This window comes from Xiphophorus couchianus, chromosome 5, assembly GCF_001444195.1.
Source record: "Xiphophorus couchianus chromosome 5, X_couchianus-1.0, whole genome shotgun sequence".
Classification (NCBI taxonomy): Eukaryota; Metazoa; Chordata; class Actinopteri; order Cyprinodontiformes; family Poeciliidae; genus Xiphophorus; species Xiphophorus couchianus.
Genome location: NC_040232.1, coordinates 24,850,642 through 24,871,994, shown reverse-complemented (window position 1 = coordinate 24,871,994; position 21,353 = coordinate 24,850,642). Strand labels below are relative to the sequence as shown.

At 39.8% G+C, this 21,353-nt stretch overlaps 1 protein-coding gene across 5 annotated transcripts in view; it reads left to right on the top strand.

Moving 5' to 3' along the window:
- usp45 (ubiquitin specific peptidase 45) overlaps positions 1-21,353 on the top strand; it is a 38,758-nt gene that overhangs the window by 13,736 nt on the left and 3,669 nt on the right. For 2 of the 5 annotated variants that reach the window (XR_003595498.1, XM_028017412.1), the window contains exons 6-16: positions 1,360-1,511; positions 3,970-4,065; positions 4,363-4,493; positions 13,234-13,321; positions 16,210-16,291; positions 16,601-16,692; positions 18,316-18,372; positions 18,514-18,645; positions 19,303-19,972; positions 20,901-20,998; positions 21,099-21,185. Coding sequence is in view for 2 of the 5 variants with exons in the window: in XM_028017412.1 (XP_027873213.1) it covers positions 1,360-1,511; positions 3,970-4,065; positions 4,363-4,493; positions 13,234-13,321; positions 16,210-16,291; positions 16,601-16,692; positions 18,316-18,372; positions 18,514-18,645; positions 19,303-19,972; positions 20,901-20,998; positions 21,099-21,185 (1,685 nt within the window). In the remaining 3 variants the exon portion in view is untranslated. Of the gene's footprint in view, positions 1-1,359; positions 1,512-3,969; positions 4,066-4,362; positions 4,494-13,233; positions 13,322-16,209; positions 16,347-16,600; positions 16,693-18,315; positions 18,373-18,513; positions 18,646-19,302; positions 19,973-20,900; positions 20,999-21,098; positions 21,186-21,353 lie in introns of those variants that run through there. The other 3 variants (XR_003595499.1, XM_028017413.1, XR_003595500.1) reach the window with 3 other exon arrangements.

Here is a 21,353-nt window from a genome sequence, read left to right as displayed (position 1 = left end):
TTTGAGTAGTTGGTTGTTAAAAGAAGGTTTCCGAATAAATTTTGAAAAGTGCGTTGTGTGTATGGTCTTTTTGTGTGTTTTTCTTTCAACTTTATGAATTTTAAAACTTGTTTTTTTCTCCCAAGCTCAGTCAGATGGGTAATACAGGATATGCTGGCAGCAGGTTTAAGCTCTTCCACAGATTCTCGTTGGGATTTGGGTCTGGACTTGCTATCAATACAAACAAAATGTAACTTTTATTTTTTTTTACACAAAAAGGATTTTTGTGTAAAAAAAAATTTGTCAAAAAAGCCAAATTTAGTTGAACGTGATTGATTTATAAAAGCAGTAGAGAGGGTCAACCATTCAAAAGGGTGAATACTTTTATCGGCACTGTAGCTGCTAGTCACTAACTGGAACAACGGCATATCAGTGTCTGCTAACACGTGTTAGCACTCTGTCAGTCAGATGTTAACCTACCGGTTCTGAGATCGGCTCATGCAGCTGTAGGATCCGCTCCGGTTCGTCCCTCGCTCCGCGCACCGCTCCACACTGACCATCTGTGTCGTTGTTTCTGTCGAAGGTTAGTTTTCCGCGGTGATCAGAAGTAACAGCTGGCTATGGAAGGGGAGTTCTCCTGCCCCAACCATCGCCCTGCTTCCCCCTCCTTCTCACAAACCAGCAGAAACTTCAACAGCTGTCATCTGCCTTCCCCAAATGACCCAGCTCTCCTTCCAGCTGCCATCGCAGCACCCTGCTCCCAACCCAGTTCTCATGTCAAGTCTGAACCACTTTCTTTTTTGTATATATATTTTTTCAAAATCAAAGTTGGCAAGAAACTGATTATCATTTTTTATATGTAACTTTAATTTCAAACCGCACACTTTTACATCTCTATCTCCAAATTTGACTCCAGCTTTGTTCATGATTTAACCGTAATGGAAAGTACTACAAACAGAAATGCTTAATGTGGTTTGATTTGCTCCAGAGTTCCAGTTATGCTATGTGCATAGCTAGGCAAGTGAGTATTTTGACCTCATCATCATTTTTAGGCATATTTTTTTAACTTCAAGCTGGATAAACTTGAATGTTTGATGGAGTTAATCATGGCAGGTGGTGTGTAATGAGGGAGGGTTGGTCAACACCCAACATCAAGGTGTGTAAAATTAATAGGCACCTTTCTTTTTTTCTTGAAGCAAAATGGGCCAGAAAAGAGATTTAACTGACTCTGAAAAGTCAAAAACGACCAAAAGTCTTGCAGAGAAATCCAGCTCTCTTTTAACCACGCAACACCTACCATTTAATCTCACCATTTTTGGTGTGTTTGACTGCTTGTGTCTAAGCTAGCCATCGGCATTTCATTGTGTTTGTGTGTTCCAGCAGCATCACCCAAGATCATCAAGCTGCGAGAAGAACCATCAGACTACGCTGAAGCACAAAGAGGAAAGAATCCTGCCATCAACAGCACCTTGGTCCCTGTTAAGGGGATAATTAACCTTGGGAACACCTGCTTCTTCAATGCTGTTATGCAGGTTGGTAATAAAGCTGTTATTACTTTAGCTTGTGCAAAAAGGTTCTGTTAGTGACAAGATGCAGATGTTGGAGCAGAGAGCAGTAATTTAGAAACCAGCCCCCATCTCTTATTTTAGTTCTATTATATTAGAGCTGCAACTAACAGTTGTTTTTGTAATCGATTATTATATTGATTGCTTAATGATTTAACAAATCATTCAGTTTTTGTTTTCAGATAAGAAAATAAATATTTTATTGCCTAAAATGCAATATTGTAGCATTTTTTTAATGTAAACATTTGTAGATTAATTATTAATTTTTGCATTAACCAATTAATAATTGGAATGCAACAGGTGCTTGATAGGAGATTTGGTTTTTTGCTCAATTTGAGCCAGGTGAAGCTAAAGCTTTGCTACTTAAGGAGTTCTGGGGAGAACGTAGTTACAAAGAAAGGTATTGTCATAAATGCAAAATGTATATTTTTTAGTACAGTTTTGGATAAATTACTGCTCTGAGTGCTTTTTTTCCCAGCAAGTGGCATTTTTTAACAATTAATTGATTACTAAAGTAGTTGACAATTACTTCAATAATCAACTAAGCCAATTAATCATTTCAGCCTTTAATTATATTAAGTGGCCTCTTCTTGAGTTAATAATCGATTACCAAATTAGTTGACGATAATTTCAATAATCGATTAATCACGATTAATCTAATTAATTGTCAGACCTATATTTTATTAAGTGAAATGTTTAGAGTCAATCATTAATCAATTAGTTGAAGATTATTTCAATAATCGATTAATCACAATTAATCCAATTAACAGTTTCAGCCCTTTATTTTATGACAGTAGCTGGTATAAACCCGAAGCAGAGCTGTGTAATAAAGTGCCGATCTCATCGCAAACAACCTGCTTACAAGTAATTCTTTTATTTGCCGACCCGTTACCTAACATCACAATCACAAGGATTTCCATTCTGCCACAGCGATAAATAGAACTCTGTAGAACGTGTAAACACTCATCTATTTATGAGGCTGGTCCGAAGCGACGCTGAATACAGTCCCACAGTAACAGAGTCCACCGGCCGCGGTGCGCAGCGAAACACAGGGCAGCAGATCACGCCGAGTTGGCTTGGAAACACCGGCCTTGCGAGTGGTGCTCAGTCGGTGCAGAGCGCGTTGACAACACAGCCTCCTCAGCCGGCCCCTGGTCATGTCATGGTGACTGCAAACTGACATGCCTCTGCAACAATGAAGCTGTTTTTTTCAGCCATTTTGTTAATCACCCTCAGGGTCTCGGCGGCTGATTGAAATTCGAGCGAGCGCGCTTTGCATGCTTCTCCCTGGCTCTCTCTCTCTCCCTCTCCCCCTTGTTTGTATTGTCCCCTTGAAAATTGCAATCTTTTTCAGTGAAAACACATAATTGTCAGAGGATGAGCAGTGTCTGCATTCACAGGCCCAGCTTTATTGTGTGTTTTCCATAGCAACCGTGTTTATTGGCAGGATTTGACAAAACAAATATCCATTGAAAGGCAAAGGAGAGAAAAAAAGGTGCCTGTCTAACGTGAAGCGGCAGCCATTGTTTCAGGCCAACTTCTCACCAAGGTTCCTTCTCTGTGGAGAAACGCCACGGATCATAAATATCTTTTTGAAAGCCTTTTTTTGAAAGCCTCTTTCAGAATAATAAGCTCACCTGAATTTCCAAATGCTGCAAAAATGGACACAGCAATTGGCACAGGTGTTGTATACAGCATTTTAGAATCCCACAAGCAATCTTTGCTGTCATAAACCAACGATGCAACCATCAGAGGTTTGTGGCCAATTTACAACTTTACATTTTTGTGACACTCTCACCAGTTTTATTTTCTCTGGAAATGCAATTAACTCTGTTGACAACATTTATTTGGGTCCTTCCTGCTGTAAGTAGAATCAGAACCAACATCACATTTTGTGTGGAAAATGAAGAATTCACTTATAAACAGGATTTAGTGTTGATAAGAAACAAAATGATTAGAGTTTATATTTTTTTAGCAATTAGGTTGTTGAGCATTGCTAGCAGTAAGTATTCCTTGTATTTTCTCAAGTCGGCTCCGGGTCAACTTGTTTCTTCACAAATTAGACAAAACCTCATCCAATTTGCTATTGATGCAAATCAATAGCAAATTGGAAAAAAATTAGGAAACATTCCTCTGTAAAAATTAGTTTAATTTCAAATCGGTACTTCAGATTCTCAAAATATCTAACTTTGAGTCGATTTCTGTCAGTAACAACTTCCACAATGAAGGGTGTTGCTGGTAGCTCTTAGGTGTTGCACGGATCTTTCCGGCTGGCGGCCACCGGTCACGACTCATGAAGTTAATAATTCATAGTTGGGTCTTAATACAGCGGAACATCTTTATGTGTGATGATTATACGGATTCAGTGGTATCCAGTTTTTAGATGAATGAAATCACAAAAGTATTTTTCCTTTTGATTTAACAGAACCTGTCGCAGACGCACATGCTCATCGACCTCATTCAGGAAGTGAAGGAGAAAGGATACAAGCTGAAGATCTGTCTGCCTGTCGAGACAAATCTGGTACAGTCTGCTGTCATGTATTCTTCCTCTGATGAGACAAATGTAAACTCCGATTAGACTTTTCTAATTTTGTAATTCAAAATTTTCATGATTTTCATTTTTTTCCCACAGAGACGATTGTTAACATATCATAAGGAATTTAACATTTATCGGTTTTTGTATCCAATTGAAGGAAGCTTGAAAATGTGGATAAAGTCATAAAAACAATTTGTTTTGCTTCTTAGAACTCAATTAAAGGGACAGATATTTGATCCGATAACATGACATTTTCCCTCTAACCCTTCCTTACTCTTCCAGAGTCAGCTGACCGTGGCTCTGTCCAGCCCTGACCCACTGACTGCAGCCATGATCCACTTCCTGCAGAGCATGAAGGAGTCGGGGAAAGGCCCCGTCAACCCCAAAGTCCTCTTCAATCAGCTCTGCCAGAAGTACGGTCTAACCCTTTATATCAGCATCCAATGCCTCACACTTGACCTCAACTGTCTTAACTCTCTTGACAGAACTTTTATGTTTTTTTTGGTCAATGATGTTAAAAAACTAAACATTCAGAGCTTTACAACATGTTTTTTTGAGACGCAACAACAAAAAAGTAAATTATTTTTTCTTTAATAAGCCTGACATGCTGATTCCGATTTTGACCAATACAGATTTGTTTTTAAGTTGACGCTGTCGGGTGTTAAAAGGTCTCAGTCACAACACGCTTTCAATGTCTGAATCTAATATTATGGGGGGAAAAAGTCAACAATGCCCACAAAGAAACAAACTAGTTTTAACTGCATAAGGTAGTGTTCTTAAATGTCAATAAAAGGTTTATATCATTGCATAACTAAACTATACTACTCTTTCACTTTAACATTTTAAAAGCAAAACTTGTACAGCAGTTTGAGCTACAGATCTGTTTTGAGCCTCTTATCAAAACTAAAGTGAGGTCAGTTGAGGACAAACTAACAAAACAACTTGTTGTATCTTGAGGTTTTTTTTTCTTTCTTGTAGTTTAAAAAGAAAATACCCAAATGCAGCAGCTTTTTAATGCTATTTAAATGTAAATAAGATCCGTTTCGCATGTAAATATCTGGAAATTGATCGGCACACCGCTAGTTGTAATCATCTGGATTGTACTCTTTCGCTCTCAGCCATAGCAGCCTTTACTTTCACCTGCTTTCTTCCCATTTCAGCAGTGCTGAACATTACTAACCAGGTAACACCTGCTCCCAGCAGGGTACCGTCATCACACTCTGTCCCTTATTAAATGATCAGCAGCTAACTTTGGCTAATCTCCAACACGCTGTGTGACCGGCAGACCCAACACCTTTGCTTCTGTGAGCTGAACAGCAATGTTCATGAATAGGTCCAGTGACTTCCTGTTGAGAGTACTACTGGTTGGGTCCAGCTTGCCTGTGTGTGTATGTGTATATGTGTGTGTGTGGTGGGTCTCCCACTGTTTGCCAGTGCAGGTGGGTAACCAGGACGTTTAATGCCGGATGAGCGAGTCAGTCTCTGGTGCGGCTTTGACGGTTATTCTGGTACCTCGCCGTCATCAGACGGTCGGCCGTGTGCTTCTGTGTTGCGAGCGTGGACGGCCACCTCACCTGGCACCATCTCAGGCTGCAACACGCAGGCAGGCAATTGTGCATCCAAACATCACGAAATGCCCGCACCTTTATGCACTCATTCGCTTAGTTTCAGGTGGGGCTCATCTATTCCACTAGCATGCATTCGTGAAGAGAGAGATTTGGTTTTAAGCCTCAACACCCATCACCCAGTTAGACGTCATGTTTGTTTTAAAGGGGCAGTATTATGCAAGATCGACTGTTTGGAGCTTTACATCATGTTATAATGTTATTCCCTCGTCAAAAACAAACCTGAAGTGTTGCTTTGTCGCTTATGCAGGTTTGAGAAATCCTTTAGTCTCTCGTGGCAACCATTCAGCTGTGCAAAACACCTAGCACCATTTTCAAGGCAGAGCTCCTCCTCAGAGTTGCAGTTTCCAAGTTTCTGAGCGTCAACCTCACCTCTACTCCCCCACTCGGCTCCTTCAGACTAGCCAGGAGTAATTAGCAAACACCTGGAGTAAACTGCACATCTGCTGAGCTCAATATACCTTCTTCTTCTCACTACAATGGTGGTAAGAACATTGTTAAAGGGTTAGTAGAGGAGCCATGTTGTGATGACGTCCTGAAGGCGGAGTTTCAGAAAGAGCAGGAGTTTCTTAAAGAGCCAGAAGCCCAGTTTCTAGGCGCTAAATTACAAAAACAAATTTCCTTTAATTAATGTTTGATATACATATCATTTTTATAACAACTGAAGGTAACATAGTGACTTGATTGTGCTATAAATTGATACTATGTGCCTGGAAAACACATAATTCTTCCCCTTTATTTAAGACTATAAAATAATTGCCGTTTTCTTCCAAGCAGAACATGTAAAAAATAAAAAAAAATCTTCTACTATTCACTGAGAAATTGTTATTTTGCTCCTTGGTGTGAAAATTGAAAAATAACAGCACCATGAAAGAACCAGAAAACCTGCAAAGTCTTTATTTGTGCTCTGCGATGCAGGTCTAGACATTTTGTGCTAGAAATTCAATTGAATTCTCCAATGTGACCTTGTTATTTTAGTGGCGATGCCTCCCAGTTTCAAACAGTGGCACGCATTGAGTCGCACTGGAAAAGCAAATGTACATTAACCAAATCGCTTATTTTCTTTCGCAACTGTGAGCATTTTTTATTTTTATTCTTTAGAAAATGTGTCTGCGTAAAATCCCTTTTAAGATTACAAACATGTTGCAGCTCTCTGTTTTCATTCTTTTAAGCAGAAATCCTTGAAGGTGTTTGCAAATTTTGAAAGGAAAACATTTGTTTTTTACTTCATGTTCCAGATAACAAAATAATTCCTCCTCCTCCAAAATCCAGGATAATCACGGCTGAATTTCTAATATTTGTCACGTTTAGCTTTTCTTTAAAAAAAAAAAAAGAAAACTTGCTCTCGAATGTAGATGTAAGATTGTGCTTTCTTGTTGGGCAACAATTGCTTTTTTAGTCATTCTGCCTTAGTTCATTTATTGCAGCTAATATCGTCATCCTAAAATCCGATAATGTTTCCATTGGGATTTTCTGATATTTTGCAGGATTAAATGGGAACAAGCTGACATTTATTTTTGAGAATGTATATTGACATTCTTTACAATACAGAAGTGTTTAGAGAAAAAATAAAACAAGATTTTACTGGTGAAATGCCCTAAAATCATTGCATTCTGCTGAGATTCACATTTATTTCTTCCTAAGTCAGTAAGTTGCAACTAAATATTGCAATATGGAGAAGGTATGACGTAAGTAACCATGGGGAACAAGCACCACGATAATACAGCCCGTACGAAAAGAAAAAATAACATCACTTTTAAGTCTGCTTTGGTGTAAGAGGAAACATTGTTTATGACATGGTGGTATTAAATCATGTGGCATGAATTTAGGAGGATTTGATCAAATCAACAAACATGTCAGGAGGAAAAGAGGTCTGTGTTTCTAAGCTAGCTACTTCCAGCTTGTGTAGATACTGCTTTCTAGCCCCAACTAGGCGAGCTGCTTCCACAGACAAAACAAGTCGACTTGAACAAGTAGAAGCCATGGCTACACTAGCAAAATCAACTTGGGGAAACTATCGCAGTCGCTCCGTTCAATAATCCGTGTTGCGTCTGACATCCGTCATGGCGCCTCCACATGATCAGGTGACTTAGTTGCAAAGAATCAATAGTTGGCCAAGTTATGAGCTGTGTGGTTCCCCAAGCAAATGGCCTGACTGATACACCTGCTAATATCAGCTTTTTGTGTGTTACTGTTACTCCTACTCATTTAAAATCTAACTATTCCTTATTAATTCATGTGTTTTGATTCCTCGTGGTTTATCTGGGTACACATTCATTCCTTTCTCAAGCCATTTTATTTTATTTTTTTATTATTATCAGCCTCCTTCACAGAGCAGCTCGTCCGCATTCTTTCAGGTCTTGAGTTCTGAAATAAAAAGTGCAGGGTCAAGAATGTACTTTTTCATAGCAGTGACCCCGTGTGACAGCAGCACTCTGTGAATACAACCATCCGGAGCCGCTGCCGCTGCAGGGTCTTCCCTTTCAAGGAGGCTGGGTTTGCCCTTGACCTGCGGGGGACTGACATCTCTTTTACCTCGTCTCTTTCAGCGTCTTTCTCAGTGTGCGCCTTGGCAAGCAGGTTAATAATGCTTTCTGGCTCCGAATTGAGGACTGTTTGAGTGTTTCATGTGCGCCAGAGCCCTTCTTGGTTTTTTTTTTGTGTGTGTGTGTGTGTGTTTTTGCGCATGGGTTCACTTGGATTTGACCTCGACCAGCTGAGTTCCCTACAGCCTTCTTCCTCGTCCTTCTGCCAGAGCGCGGGGCTCCGGTCGTCGCCTGGACCGGCGCCAGGCTGTGTGTGGTCAGCACCACGCTGTATCTGGTGCCAGGGACGGTCCCAGCTTGTAACCAGCGTACTTCAAAGCTAGTCAGCAGCTAGCTTGTAGCTAATGGCGAGACAGAGGAGACAAAAATAGGAGCTTACCAAGGTCTCAAATATTGTGTTCCACCAATCTCACAGTCCAAAGCAACATTTACACTTTTTAATACTACTTTCAGTACATTTCTGTACCTGGATATACACTCCACGTGTCACCAACATGTTGGCTGAACAGAATTATCCACACAGATATCAATCTACACCTGCTTCTTTCAAGGGCTGATTCAATTTCAGGATAGCCGCTGGACATGTTTTTGTGTTGGCGTGCGCGTGTGTGTCTGCTGCGAGCGTGAAAAGTACGCAGGCTTCCTCCTCTCTTCTTCTATTGTGGATTAAAGTCTGCATACCCACATCATTCAAATATTTTTGAGGAACAAGCTTTGTGAGAAGCCTTTCATCCCCGATAGAAATAGCGGAGGACAACAATGAATTCCATCATGCGAGTCTCACAAACGTCAGCGCAGACATCCCGGGCCGCATACTTTTAACGAAGCAGATATTCACACACACTATTCAATTAGAGAAGTGTTAGATTGCGCATATCTTCCCAACAGAATATGGACGATTTTGAGTGTTTTTAAATACATTTGTTCGTGTTAGCCGTGAAATAAGACTGTTTTTTTTTGTTTGTTTGTTTGTTTGTTTTGTCATGGTTGGTATTTTAAGCTATTCATGATGTAGCCAAAGAACCACAAACTAATTGTAAAAAACACCTTTTAGTATTGTTTGAAAATGAATAAATATGTGTGGAACATTATACATTGTTTTATTGCTTTGGATTAAAAATACATAATAGAGAAGCACCAATCAGAGGTTATGATAAGCCGATACCAGTGTTATGAGCCAATAACTGGGCATTTCAAATGCTTTACATCATAAAAACATTTAAAAAAACGTAGTAGAATCACCAAATGTGAAACCAGAAACAAACCCCTCAACAATGAATAAAACCCAAGAAGAAATGTATCAAACTTTATTTTCTGCTATGTTTTTATTTTTGAACTGTTTAAAATATAGTTCATCATATCTAGAAAAATTAAATTTACTAGATATAACAGATGTTAAATCATTTATTCATTTATTGTTACTATCCAGAAGACTTTCAGTGACTGAGCAATCAATATTTGCCTTAGGACCAGAGGTGACTTCACACTGTGTGAGAAAGCGGAGTAATTTTTCCTCAGGGCTTCACTAATCATTCAAAAAAAAAAAAAAAGACAAAATGATAATGCAGTAAGTATTTTAAAACTGTCTTTTTATAAATTGACGTTTGGCACAGTTAGCAAGGTTAGCGTTACTAGTATTTAGAATTGTTGTGTATTTTCTGTAGAGTAAATTGGCCTTTATGTTAGCTGATTTTAAAAAGACTTCCTGTAGATCTATGATAGAATTGAACTTTTCAAAAGGATAGAAACGAACAAATTTGGAATAATACGGTCAGCTTCCTGTTATTTGCTTTTATCAAATGCTATCCTAACGGAATATCTCACATGCCTCTATAGAAAATTGAATCTTCTTTCCTGAAGCGCCTAAAACTTTTTGTGCTTCCCTCGACTTCCTTTATGCTCAGTTATTTTCATGGCGAAAAGAACTGAGTCTTCTCCTCTCAGTAACAAATTGCACACCGGAGAGAGTTGTTGTAAGTGAGACTTGTTGAAGTCTAGGTGTGGTGCATTCACTGATGATGTGGAGGGGGAAAAGTCGGATTCTTTTGCTTGCGTAAAAACCGGACTAATTCCGTCACCAACCCTTTTCTGAGCATTTCCACTGCAAAACAGTTTTCAATAATTTACATTAATTGATATGTGTAGTGCAAGACTTAAGTAATAAAATAGTGTTTTATGTTTCAGAGTGGCACTGAATAGATTTTTCAACACTTTTTGAGCTTGTAGTTTGAATTTACCCCATTCAGATGTATTTCTGTATAATATGGCTGTTTGTGGGCAAAGGATTACTGTATTGTGTGAAGTGTGCGCCTCTGTTTTGCTCATACATGTATGTGTATGTGGGTGGATGGATGGGGAGGGGAAGCTTGTGTGGCCTTGTGTCTGGTACTAACTCATCCGGCTATTAATTGTGTTAGCACCGCAGCTGTTTGCATTGGCCAGATTGAGAGCAGCGCTACAGGGCCCTTCTGCTTCCCTCCACTGGGATGAGCTTCCAGACCTCCTCATTCCCACTGATCCCAACAATGCTTTTCATTTCCAGTTCCATCTCTGTCTTTTCTATTTTGTGTGTGTTTTTTTTTTACTTCCACTTTTCAATTTGTGTTCGAATCTGCGCTATATTTCAATTTTCTTCAGACCAGGCTGTTACTTCCTATGTTTCTTTTGTTTTGTTTTCTAATTTGGAATAACTAAATGTATATCATCAGCTTTAATTCATCTTCTGTTAAATTTTGAAGGTCCCCCTAATCTTCTCCAGGCTTATTACCAACAATGTGTCAGTTTTCTGCAATTTGTTGTAAATTTGTCAATTTTGTGAGCTCAAAAACACAATGTTCTCAAGAGCTCCTACATTTTACCAGGCGATGAAATAAATTGCTCTATTTCACCAAAACACCTAAAACAGTGTAGCACTGTTCAACCATTTCTCTTCTGATTCAGATTATTAATAGCCGATATTTATTTTTTGACACTTTTCTTTTTTATGTTGCTATAATTCTATTTTTAGTACATAAAAAACCTAATAAAGTCGAACCCCAGTAATGCTAGAGCAGTTGGGCATTCAAACAACCTTGGTATTGGTTGATGGCATCTCCAATCAAAACAATACTTCTTCCATTCAGTGAGCTGGCCCGACCAACCTGTCTTTAGTTATGTGGCTGGCTCGGTCCAACAGGTTGCCATGGCTCCAGTCTCGGCTGCCCATCTGCCCCTGGCATCTGTCCACACATCTGCTTCACCATGGACAGGCAGGGAGGAACCTAAGGAGAGCCTCTCCTTTAATTTCTTTAGCACTAATAACCCTGTTGGAGGTTGACTTTAGCTTTGTTGATGAACTGTGAAAGAAATGCCTTACTGTATTATTGCCGTCTTCATGCGAATACTTCTGTAGTATTTTTGTTATTATTGTAAGTGGGTTATTAAACCCCTTAACTGTCAGCCCCAAAACACTTCCATGCAAGCCAATGATTCCATGAGGACACCGGCGTCCTATTGACAGTGAAGTGGTTCGAATTCACAAAATTAAATGTGTTATTAAATGTGTGGTAGCAAATCTGTAAAACCCCAATAATTATGTTAAATACAGTAAAGGAAATGATCTGGTCTAATTTGGGGAACAATTGGAGAGACGTCAACAGTATCATTCGAGAAGCAATTGTGGCTGCCAGTCAATCTCAGAAGAGTAATGCGGCCATTTTCAAGCAACTTGCATTTTATTCCGTAGTGAGAATAATTATTAAATTAGAAGACATTTAACTAGAAAATCTTAATAGTAAATGCTCCAACCAATCTCAGATAAATTACAAACACCTCATATCTACAACACATCTCACACTCTAATAGCCTTTTTGTATATTAAATGTTAACGTTCCTCTCTGTGCCAAGATGTTGCTTGTTTGGGAGAGTTGCCAGGAGAATAACAGCTCAGTATTTTCAAAAAATACGGTGGCAAATGGTTATATAGAAAAAGCTCAAATCTCACGTGTCACTTAAAGTATTTGCATATTATTTTCTGAAAACTTTGTATTAAATCCTGTTTCTATTCTGATCATTGTTTTGACTCCTGACTTGTGAAATATGACAAATTATACCCTGATATGGTAAAAAAACAACTCTAAATGACTTATTGCCGGTAGATATTATGTATTAGATTAATAAAAAAACATTTCCTTCAAGTAGACAATGAAGAAAGAAGAGAGAATCACTGGAAACCGCAGGTTGTCAAGCCAGGCATGAAACGTTCCCCTGACCTTCATAAAATGTCCTGCATCAGAAGGAGTTGCATTTTGCACCTGGAGAAAATCGAAATGTAAAAAAGGCAGGCGGCAAAAAGAGCAGCACCAGTTTCCTTTCAAAATATTGTCTGGAGTCTGGTTTGTGTTTTTGGAAATGATAATGATAACGTTCATATACATAAAGCTTTAAAACTGTATAATAATGTAGAGCTGTAGAAAGAGGAGTGCAGTTTCTTTTTGCCTTGGCTGCATAAACATGTTCAATATTTGCATTTTTATGTTCAGATCTGTGCCAGTTCGTTCCGTACTCAACAATGCAGCCGTCATCAAAGTTTATTTGCCTGCTAGTCTGTCATGTCTTCGCCTAACACACATGCATTGTGTGAGTAAACTGAGCTGCTTCCAGCCAGGATATCATCCAACAATGAAAAGGTGTGAAAAGGCCTTCACTAAACCCAATTGTAGATTCATCTTTTGTTCATGTTTCTTTTGTTTCTCGGCTCATTGTGTGAGGGAGTTCTTTTTGACATCATTGAAAGTACTCAATGTTTGTTGTGTTGTCTGCCAGTATCTTTGTTTTGTAAAATGTTGAATATTCACTCCCAACACTGTCTGTTCACCGTACTGTTTTTAAAAAAAATCTCTTTTCCAGACTTTCTGTTTCTCTCCTCTTCTTCTTCTTCTTCTTCTTCTTCTTCTTATTATTATTATTATTTTGTCTGATCTCAGAGTTTCGTTCTGTTGCAGAGCTCCACGCTTCAAGGGCTACCAACAACAAGACAGCCAGGAACTTCTGCACTACTTGCTGGACTCCATAAGAGTAGAAGAAACTAAAGTAAGTTTACAATTTGTGAATTCAGAATCCATTTTACAAGGAGTCTTTTGCTAAGTTCATTCAAGGTCTGGTAAGGTTTTAGGATGGCAACTGTCGGTTATTTTTGATGATTAATTGAATAATAAATGGTCTTGTTCTGCAGATTTTTTTAGTTTGACCTTACAATAGTAGAAATGCATGAAAAATGACAATAACACATAAATAGGAAAATGAACATTTTCATGGTGTAGTGCCTAAAATGCAACTGCACCTTTCCTTTATTGGATGCTTAATAATTTGCAGCAAAGGGTGCATCTACACCCAAAATAAATATTTCTAACATCAATGTGAAAAGCTCAGCCCTTTATGCTTGACGTAACATCAACAATGTAGGGTTGATCTGTTCATTATTTAGGATTAACCAATTAATAATTGGTTAAGAAAAGGTGCTTAATAAGAGATGCTCTTTCAGAGATGCTCTTTTGGCTCTTCTTTTAGCCTGTAACGATTGATTACTAAATTAGTGATAATTATTTCAAGAATTTATTAATCTAATTAATCGATTCTTTCTTACTTACTCACTTACTTTTAGATAAATTCATGTATCTGAATGTAAGGCATTAATAATCCTCCCGCGATATTAGCGTGATGCTCAGGATGGGCCTGGTAAATGTCACGGTCGGACAGCGGGGAGTCAGGGGGTGGTGTCCCGTCAGACCGTCAGTTCCCGAAACCACACAAAAAAAGCTTATAAAATGCATGTGGGGTCAGTGCAACCCCCCTGGTCTGCGCACAGTGTAAGAAGCTTGTGGGTTACACTGTGACCCCTGTCTCTTAACATCTTTGTCTTGTAAGATCGCGGGAGGGTTAAAATACCTTCAATTTATTAGAAAAATGTAAGTTGGCCTTAAACACTCTAATCAGAGGTCTTAAATTTTGTGGTGGCAGGATTATTTTGTATTTTTTTCATGAAACTTTTCCATCAGACAAATGTTTGAGTCGCATGCAGACATTTTCATTATGTTTTGACTCGAGGTGGATGAGGCTATCGCTAACCAACTGCTAACATACCCTTCATAGCTTGCTAGCTAACGTTTTGCATCTGTAATAGGTAATGTAAATTTATTGCTAGTTGGCAGGATGACGTTTGTCTTTGCCATTGGCTCACTTCTGTTGCCAACCCCAACATTCATTCTGTGCAAAAAAAGCTTGACGCTACCATTACTGTTTTCTTTTGTACATTTCTGTCATGATACAAGTCTTAAATTTTATTCATAATTGTTTTTAAAAACCTTAAATCTGAGTTGGTGAAACCTGCAGAAATCCCGATGTGTTTTTGTTATTTTTTGGCAAACACGGAGGTCCCCCACCTTCCCTCAACCCCTCCACAGGGCAATTAGGAGACCCCACAGCATCTCTTTGGAAGGGGCCCACCAGTGCCTACGTGAACCAAGGAGGAAAAGTTAGCGGGTGTATTTAGTAGTCAGCCTCAGGCCCAGGAGGAGCCACAGGCTGGGCTCCCTCTGCTCCCATTCAAACTTGTGAACGCCAACAGTTGTGCCACTTAGGGGGCTTGCAAGTGGCACTACCGGCATCATTGTGTTATCTTGGGAAACCCACAGCTGCTGAATGAGCTCCAGGGCCGTTCCATTGTGCTCGAGGGTCACCCAGAGCCCCCTCCAGCACACACACACACACACACACACATACACACGCACACACACACACACAATCACCGCCAATCCAATCAAGGAAGCAGAAAAGGAGGGTGTGGGGGGGCACCTCTATTCATCCACTCAGAAACTCATTTTTACAGCAAAGATACAGTGGCATTGTAAACCCCAAATTGTGGAATATTTTTAATTGAACGCACACATTATCCCAGTTTCCTTCCTAATGACCGAGTGGATAATAGAAAGCAATCAAAGTGGATTTGGTCGCTTTTGTGTGCCAACAGCAAATTTTAACCACTGTTTGAAATTAATCCGTCTTAATAATCGAAGAAAAAAATGAAATAAAACCGCAACTCAAACGACGGAACGACCCGTGCTTTCCTTGACTGCGGGGTCAGGAAGAGACCGGTGCATTTCCCACTAGGAGGTCACAGAGCTTCAAGTAGCCCAAGTGTTTGTGTTGATCGCCCATTAGGATCTGCGATCTGAATATGCTAATTCTGGCCCAAGCAATTATCGGCAATTAACCAAGAAGGGGAATATTTCTCTCTTCCGGTGCTTCTTCGCCTCCATCTTCGCGTTAGCTTCCATGTACCAGTCCGACGACCCCCACTCCTCCCCTCCTATCGTCTCCGGGACAGTGCACCCTTTTATTTTTGGGAGGGAAAGGAATCGCAGGGAAGGGGGTTACTGGTAATTAATTAGTGGGCGAGCCACAGCCTGGTTTGACTTTGGTGGGATTAGCAGGGGCTTTTTGACCTAAATAGCCAGTTTGGTGCTTGGGTCCCGGGACAATGGGGGTCAGTGGGGCTGATTGGTCATGACTCAGACATAGACCTCGGCCAATTATCTATTGATTGGTGCTTTACAGTGGCTGTGCCTCTTCACAGCTCTCTCACCAACACACTCACTGACCATGTCACCTTCAATGAGAGGGGCCCTACCTAAAACCTACACACACACAGTTCATTATGCGATTTACATGGTAACAGTTGTAGACAAGCACAATAATTATTTTACACTAATGATGCCTATAATAGGTATACCTGTCAAACTCAGCTGCAGGCTAGATTCTGATATCTCACTAATTTGTATAATAATAATAAATACTTTAACCCCAACCGCCCACATATCATCACAGATGAAAAAGGATGTTTAGTTTTGCACTTTGTTTATATTTCTGAACAGCATTTTAAAGTTTAACTGTCACTGTTTGTGTTTTTCTTTTGCTTGCAGAGAGTGAAAGCGGCCATTTTAAAGGCATTCAACAATCCAACAGAGAAGACAGCTGATGAGGAGACCAAACGCCAAGTCAAAGGTTGAACAAACAGCACTACAAAGATGTCCAAGACCAATAGTTCCACCTGGTGGTGGTAAATAAAAATGCAGTCACAAGTCAAGTCAGAAGATAGATTTTAAAAAAAAGATGCGCAAACACTGTTCCACTGTTTTTTTTGTCTTACTTTCTGATGTTTTTGTAACCCATCTTAATTTTGTAAATTGTCCCTTTCTTCTTTAAAGCAGGTTTCAATTATTATGTGTCTGAACACTGACCTGTGCTAAGCTAAAGCATTTTATTAGCAATACAAACGCTGGGAAACATAAAAAATGTTTCTTTTTTCATCAGCATATGGAAAAGAAGGTGTGAAGATGACCTTTGTTGACCGGATCTTCGTAGGCGAGCTTACCAACACGATAATGTGTGAAGAGTGCGAGCATGTAAGTGCATGTGGCAGGGACAAAAAAAAAAGAAGAACAACAAATGGCCGATGAAGCAGCATAGTTTCACGTGTTGTGCTGGATTCAGCCACCATGTAGGACAGAAGCAGCTATTTAATTTGTCGTGAACATTTTCCTCCTCTTTATTGTTTAGTTTTAAGTGGTTGCTAAGGAGGGCTATTAGATTTCCAGCTGCAAAAGCATTCCTCATTAGCCTCATTTGTGGCGGATATTTGTTGGGGTTTTTTTGACCCGAAGACAAGACAGCTTTATAAAAAAAGGAATCATCTTCTTTACAAGGTGTGGCAGCTATTAAGCGTTTCTAAGTTAGTCATGCACGGAACAAATGTCGATGATATAATAGAATAAAAAGTCAAAGGAAAAAAAAAACAGGAGGCATTGATGGGGGGAAAAAAAAATGAAACAAAAAGCACTTCAAGGACCAGCTCCAACACCAACTGTTTACACCAGGCACTTACTGTAAGAGCTGTGGCTGTTTAAGAGAACGAATGCCACCATGTAAAATAAAAAAAGGATGCTGCAAGAAGAGAGCGCCAGGTGTGCAGCCGGAGGGAAAGAGAGAGAAAAAAGGGCAAAGGAAGCTGCAGTTTCTTCACTTAAATGGGTGCAAACTCTGCAGCGGAAGTTTGAGCCCAAGTGGAGCTACGCTGATATGGAAAAATGAAAACCTGCATGTTTTGCTGAAATATTTGAACATGCCGTATTTTCCAGACTATAAGTCACACTTTTTGTCGTTATTTAGCTGCTCCCGTGACTTGTGTACGTTTTGCTCTTTTTTTCTTCTCACATTTCTTGATCAACGTGACTCTTATTCCGGAGCAACTTATAGTCTGGAAAATACGGTACTCATATTTAGAAACAATTTTTGTAACACTGAAAAAAGTCAAGCATTAAAGTCAGAAATTTTTAAGGAAAACCTATAAAAAGATTTAGAGACGTCTACATGTATTTGTACTTGAAATGGATAAAATCAGACATTTAAATAAAGCATATTACATTATATAAAAATCATTACAGCAGCACTACTCAGTAGTTTGAAGGTTGTTTTTTTTTATACCTATTTGAACCATGGATATGTTATAACAATCAATAAAAACAGCAAAATAACCTTAAAAATAAATCGAATAATCAATTCTACAGTACAGAAACTGGTGTAGAAGTTGAGGATATTTTTAAACAGCCAGAAATCCTAGTTCTTGTTAATATAAAAGTGGCCACCATTTTTGAAGTTGTCCAAAAAGAGACTGCACATCTTTTATTTTTGTAATAAAAACACAAAGCCAGGCTAAAGTAAAGAGACTTGACAAAAACCAGGCCTTCTAGATGATACACTTTGAACATATGACTCTAAAAATAAATAACCTCGTTCCAACTGTGAAGCACGGCAGTGGAAGTGTCATGGTTTGAGGTGATTTGCCCACATTGACCATGTATCAGAGGAATGTGAGATCATCTGTTAAACTAACGTTTTTCTTATTTCATGAAATGTTTATCTGTTTTCTTCTATTATTTTTGTGGACATTTTCTGAATAAAGAGCTTAATAAACACGCGGACATGTTTTCATGTCCACATATTGAGCTTTTGTGTCATTTCTTTTCCAGATCTCAACAGTAAAGGAAGCCTTCATAGACATCTCTCTACCAATCATAGAGGAGAGGGTGAGTCATTTTGATTCATGTTCAACGCCAGCTGTTTGGTGGAATCAAAAGTCGCTCTTGTACTTGCTTTTCATGTAATATTGGCTGTTTTTCCTAAATTTTATTATATATATTTTTTGAACCCTTCCTCCGTCTCCTCAGATATCAAAACCGTCCAACCCGGGTCGCCTGGGGAAGGGCAGCCGGGAGCAGGACAGCCATGCAGCCCACAGTGAGCAGGTTCTTTCAGCAGCGCACTCTGTCAACAAGAACTCCAGGAAGCTCAGCGGACCGGTGAGGCTGCCAACGCAAACTGCTTCCTGTCAGGAAATCTAATTTAAATGCATTACCTTCAACACTAAGTCACAATTATTGAGTATCTTTTTTTAGTTTACATTCAGATGTTTTTCATTTTACTTTACGTATTTTACTTACTTAACTTGCATATTTTACTTTCTCAACTTAGTTAACTTACTTACTTTACTTTACTTACTCAACTTACTAGCTTAGCTTGCTTGCTTAGGTCTGAGATTGCTAGAATCTATAAAGTATGGAGTGTCCACAAGTAATAAAAGCTAAGAGGTACTGTAGTTACTTTCACCTTTGGAAAAATCTCATACGTTTTTATTGGTCCCGCGTCCTTCTCTATAAAAACAAATATCCTGAGAATCACATCATGTTTCAGAAACATTTATAATTGTGATTAGCATACATTTCAGATGTTTTTTTGTTGTTGTTGTTAAAGTCTCTATTAAAAGTGAGATGAAGCTCACAGTTCTGCGTGATTGATGGTTCCAGTTCATTTGTGCACAAATCCTAAACATAAAGCTGTTCTCCTGTTTCAGAAGCTCAGCACTAGAGTTGAATGATTAACTGTCTCAGCTGCTCATTTTTATAAAATGGCCAAACTTGTGAAAGGACCTAACCCACTTTTTGTTACTCCTCCTCCAGAAACAACTCATCAGACGACCGTCCAGCTCCGTGGAGGAGAAGGGAGCGGCCTGCTGTGCTGAGCGGGCCGAAGAGGAGGCGATCGCCGGCGGCTCGGCGCGCGGCGTCTCCGTGTGCAAGATGACGGCGGCGGGCAGCCTGTCGGACGGCAGCGAGAGAGATTCTGGCGCCCAGGACAGCAGCAACGACGCCGACAGCGAGGCGTCCGAGAGCGAGTGGGCACCGCGTGGCGGCGCCTCCGGTCACAGCCACGCCTCCACCCCGTCGTCCACCTCCACCCTCACCCCGTCCCCCACGCCTGTCTCGTCCTCCTGCCCCGTGTCATCATCGGCTTCCGCTAAGCAGGGCGGCGCCGTGGAGCAGCTGGTCACCGCGGTTTCTAAAGTCAACCTGGGCTTCTCTTCTTCTCCGGGGGACACGCCCGCGTCGGGTCACTGTGCCCCTGAAGAGCTGGTGGACGTCCAGAGCCGAGACCAGCTCCACCACTACCACCACCAGGGGGCGTTCCAGGCCCTGTCCCACAGTTACACTCCTACCTCCAAAGAGTGCTCCATCCAGTCCTGCCTGCACCAGTTCACGTCGGTGGAGCTGCTGATGGGCAACAACAAGCTGCTCTGTGAGAACTGCACCGAGCGCAGGCAGAAGCAGCTGCGCAAGAGCGCCGCCGCAGGTGGGACCCAACACCCAGCACGCACGAGTAGATCTATGTTCATATCTCAGCAAAAACAAAAAATCTTACCAAGTATTTTTGGACTAGTTTATAGTACAAATATCTTAGTTTTGTCTAATTTCAAGTGTATTAGGATATTTTCTCTAGAACCTAGACCCAAATTCATTGGTAAAATGTATTGTTTTAGCAATAGGTCCCTCCTCTTTCTTGACTTATCTGGCGAGTGAGTGGAAGAACGGCTCCTGTGACTAAAAAAAATATAAATCCGTGATTTTTAGCAATAAAACCAGTCGAAGTTACGCTTTATGACCAGAACATACTTTAAAGGAATTCTGCCAATGTAGATTTCCTCTGTTGTTGGTGTAAAAATACAAAATCTCACCAAGTATTTTTGGTCTAGTTTCTAGAGAGAATATCTTAATACACATGAAATGAGAAAACTAACTCAAAAGTAACTTTTCAGCAAGATATAGGAGCTTGTTTTAAGTCAATAATTCCTTAATATTAATGAAAACATTGTAGTTTCATTGGTAAATTATTTTACTTATAACAAGACATTTGTCCCATGTCTTTAAAAAATCTGCCAGTGGACAAGTATTTTTCCATCAACGTTAAGGAATTACTTACTTAAAATAAGCTCTCACATCTTGCTGAAAAGTTACTTATGAGTTAGTTTTGTCTCATTTCACCTGTGCTGAGATATGTGCACTATAAAGTTGGTAAGATTTTCTTGTTTTTGCAGTGAACTAAGAGTAGATCTGTGATATTGTCAGTAGGATGGTTAATCCGGTGGTCTACAGCCCTGAATTGTGAGATTCCGCTCTGAAACAGGATTATAATCACTGCAGTGTCAGAGGAAGATTTCAACCTCCATGTACGTTTTACATTTAATTTCTGGATCTTCTAACACTCAATGATTATTCCACAGATAAGAAGATGGAGAAGATTTACACCAGTGCCAGGAAACAGATGCTAATATCCTTGCTGCCTCCTGTCATCACGCTGCATCTGAAACGCTTCCACCAGGTAGGACGCCTCCTGTTCAGCAACGCCCATTAGTGCTGAAATGTGGTACATATAGCTAAATTCCGTGTGTGTGTGCGTGTGTGTGTGTGTCTGTGTAAAGGCAGGGATGAACCTCAGGAAGGTGAATCGTCATGTCGACTTTCCTCTCATCCTGGATCTGGCTCCCTTCTGCTCTGCGTCCTGCAAGGTAACATCATATTTCCATAGCTCAAAAATTCACTTATTACTCGCCTTTAATTAGGGAAACGTCAATTACTTTGTACTTGTTTAAATCTACCAAGCAATAATAATTATGAGAATAAAGCCGTAATATTACAAAAATACACTCGTATGAGAATAAAGTCAAAATATTATG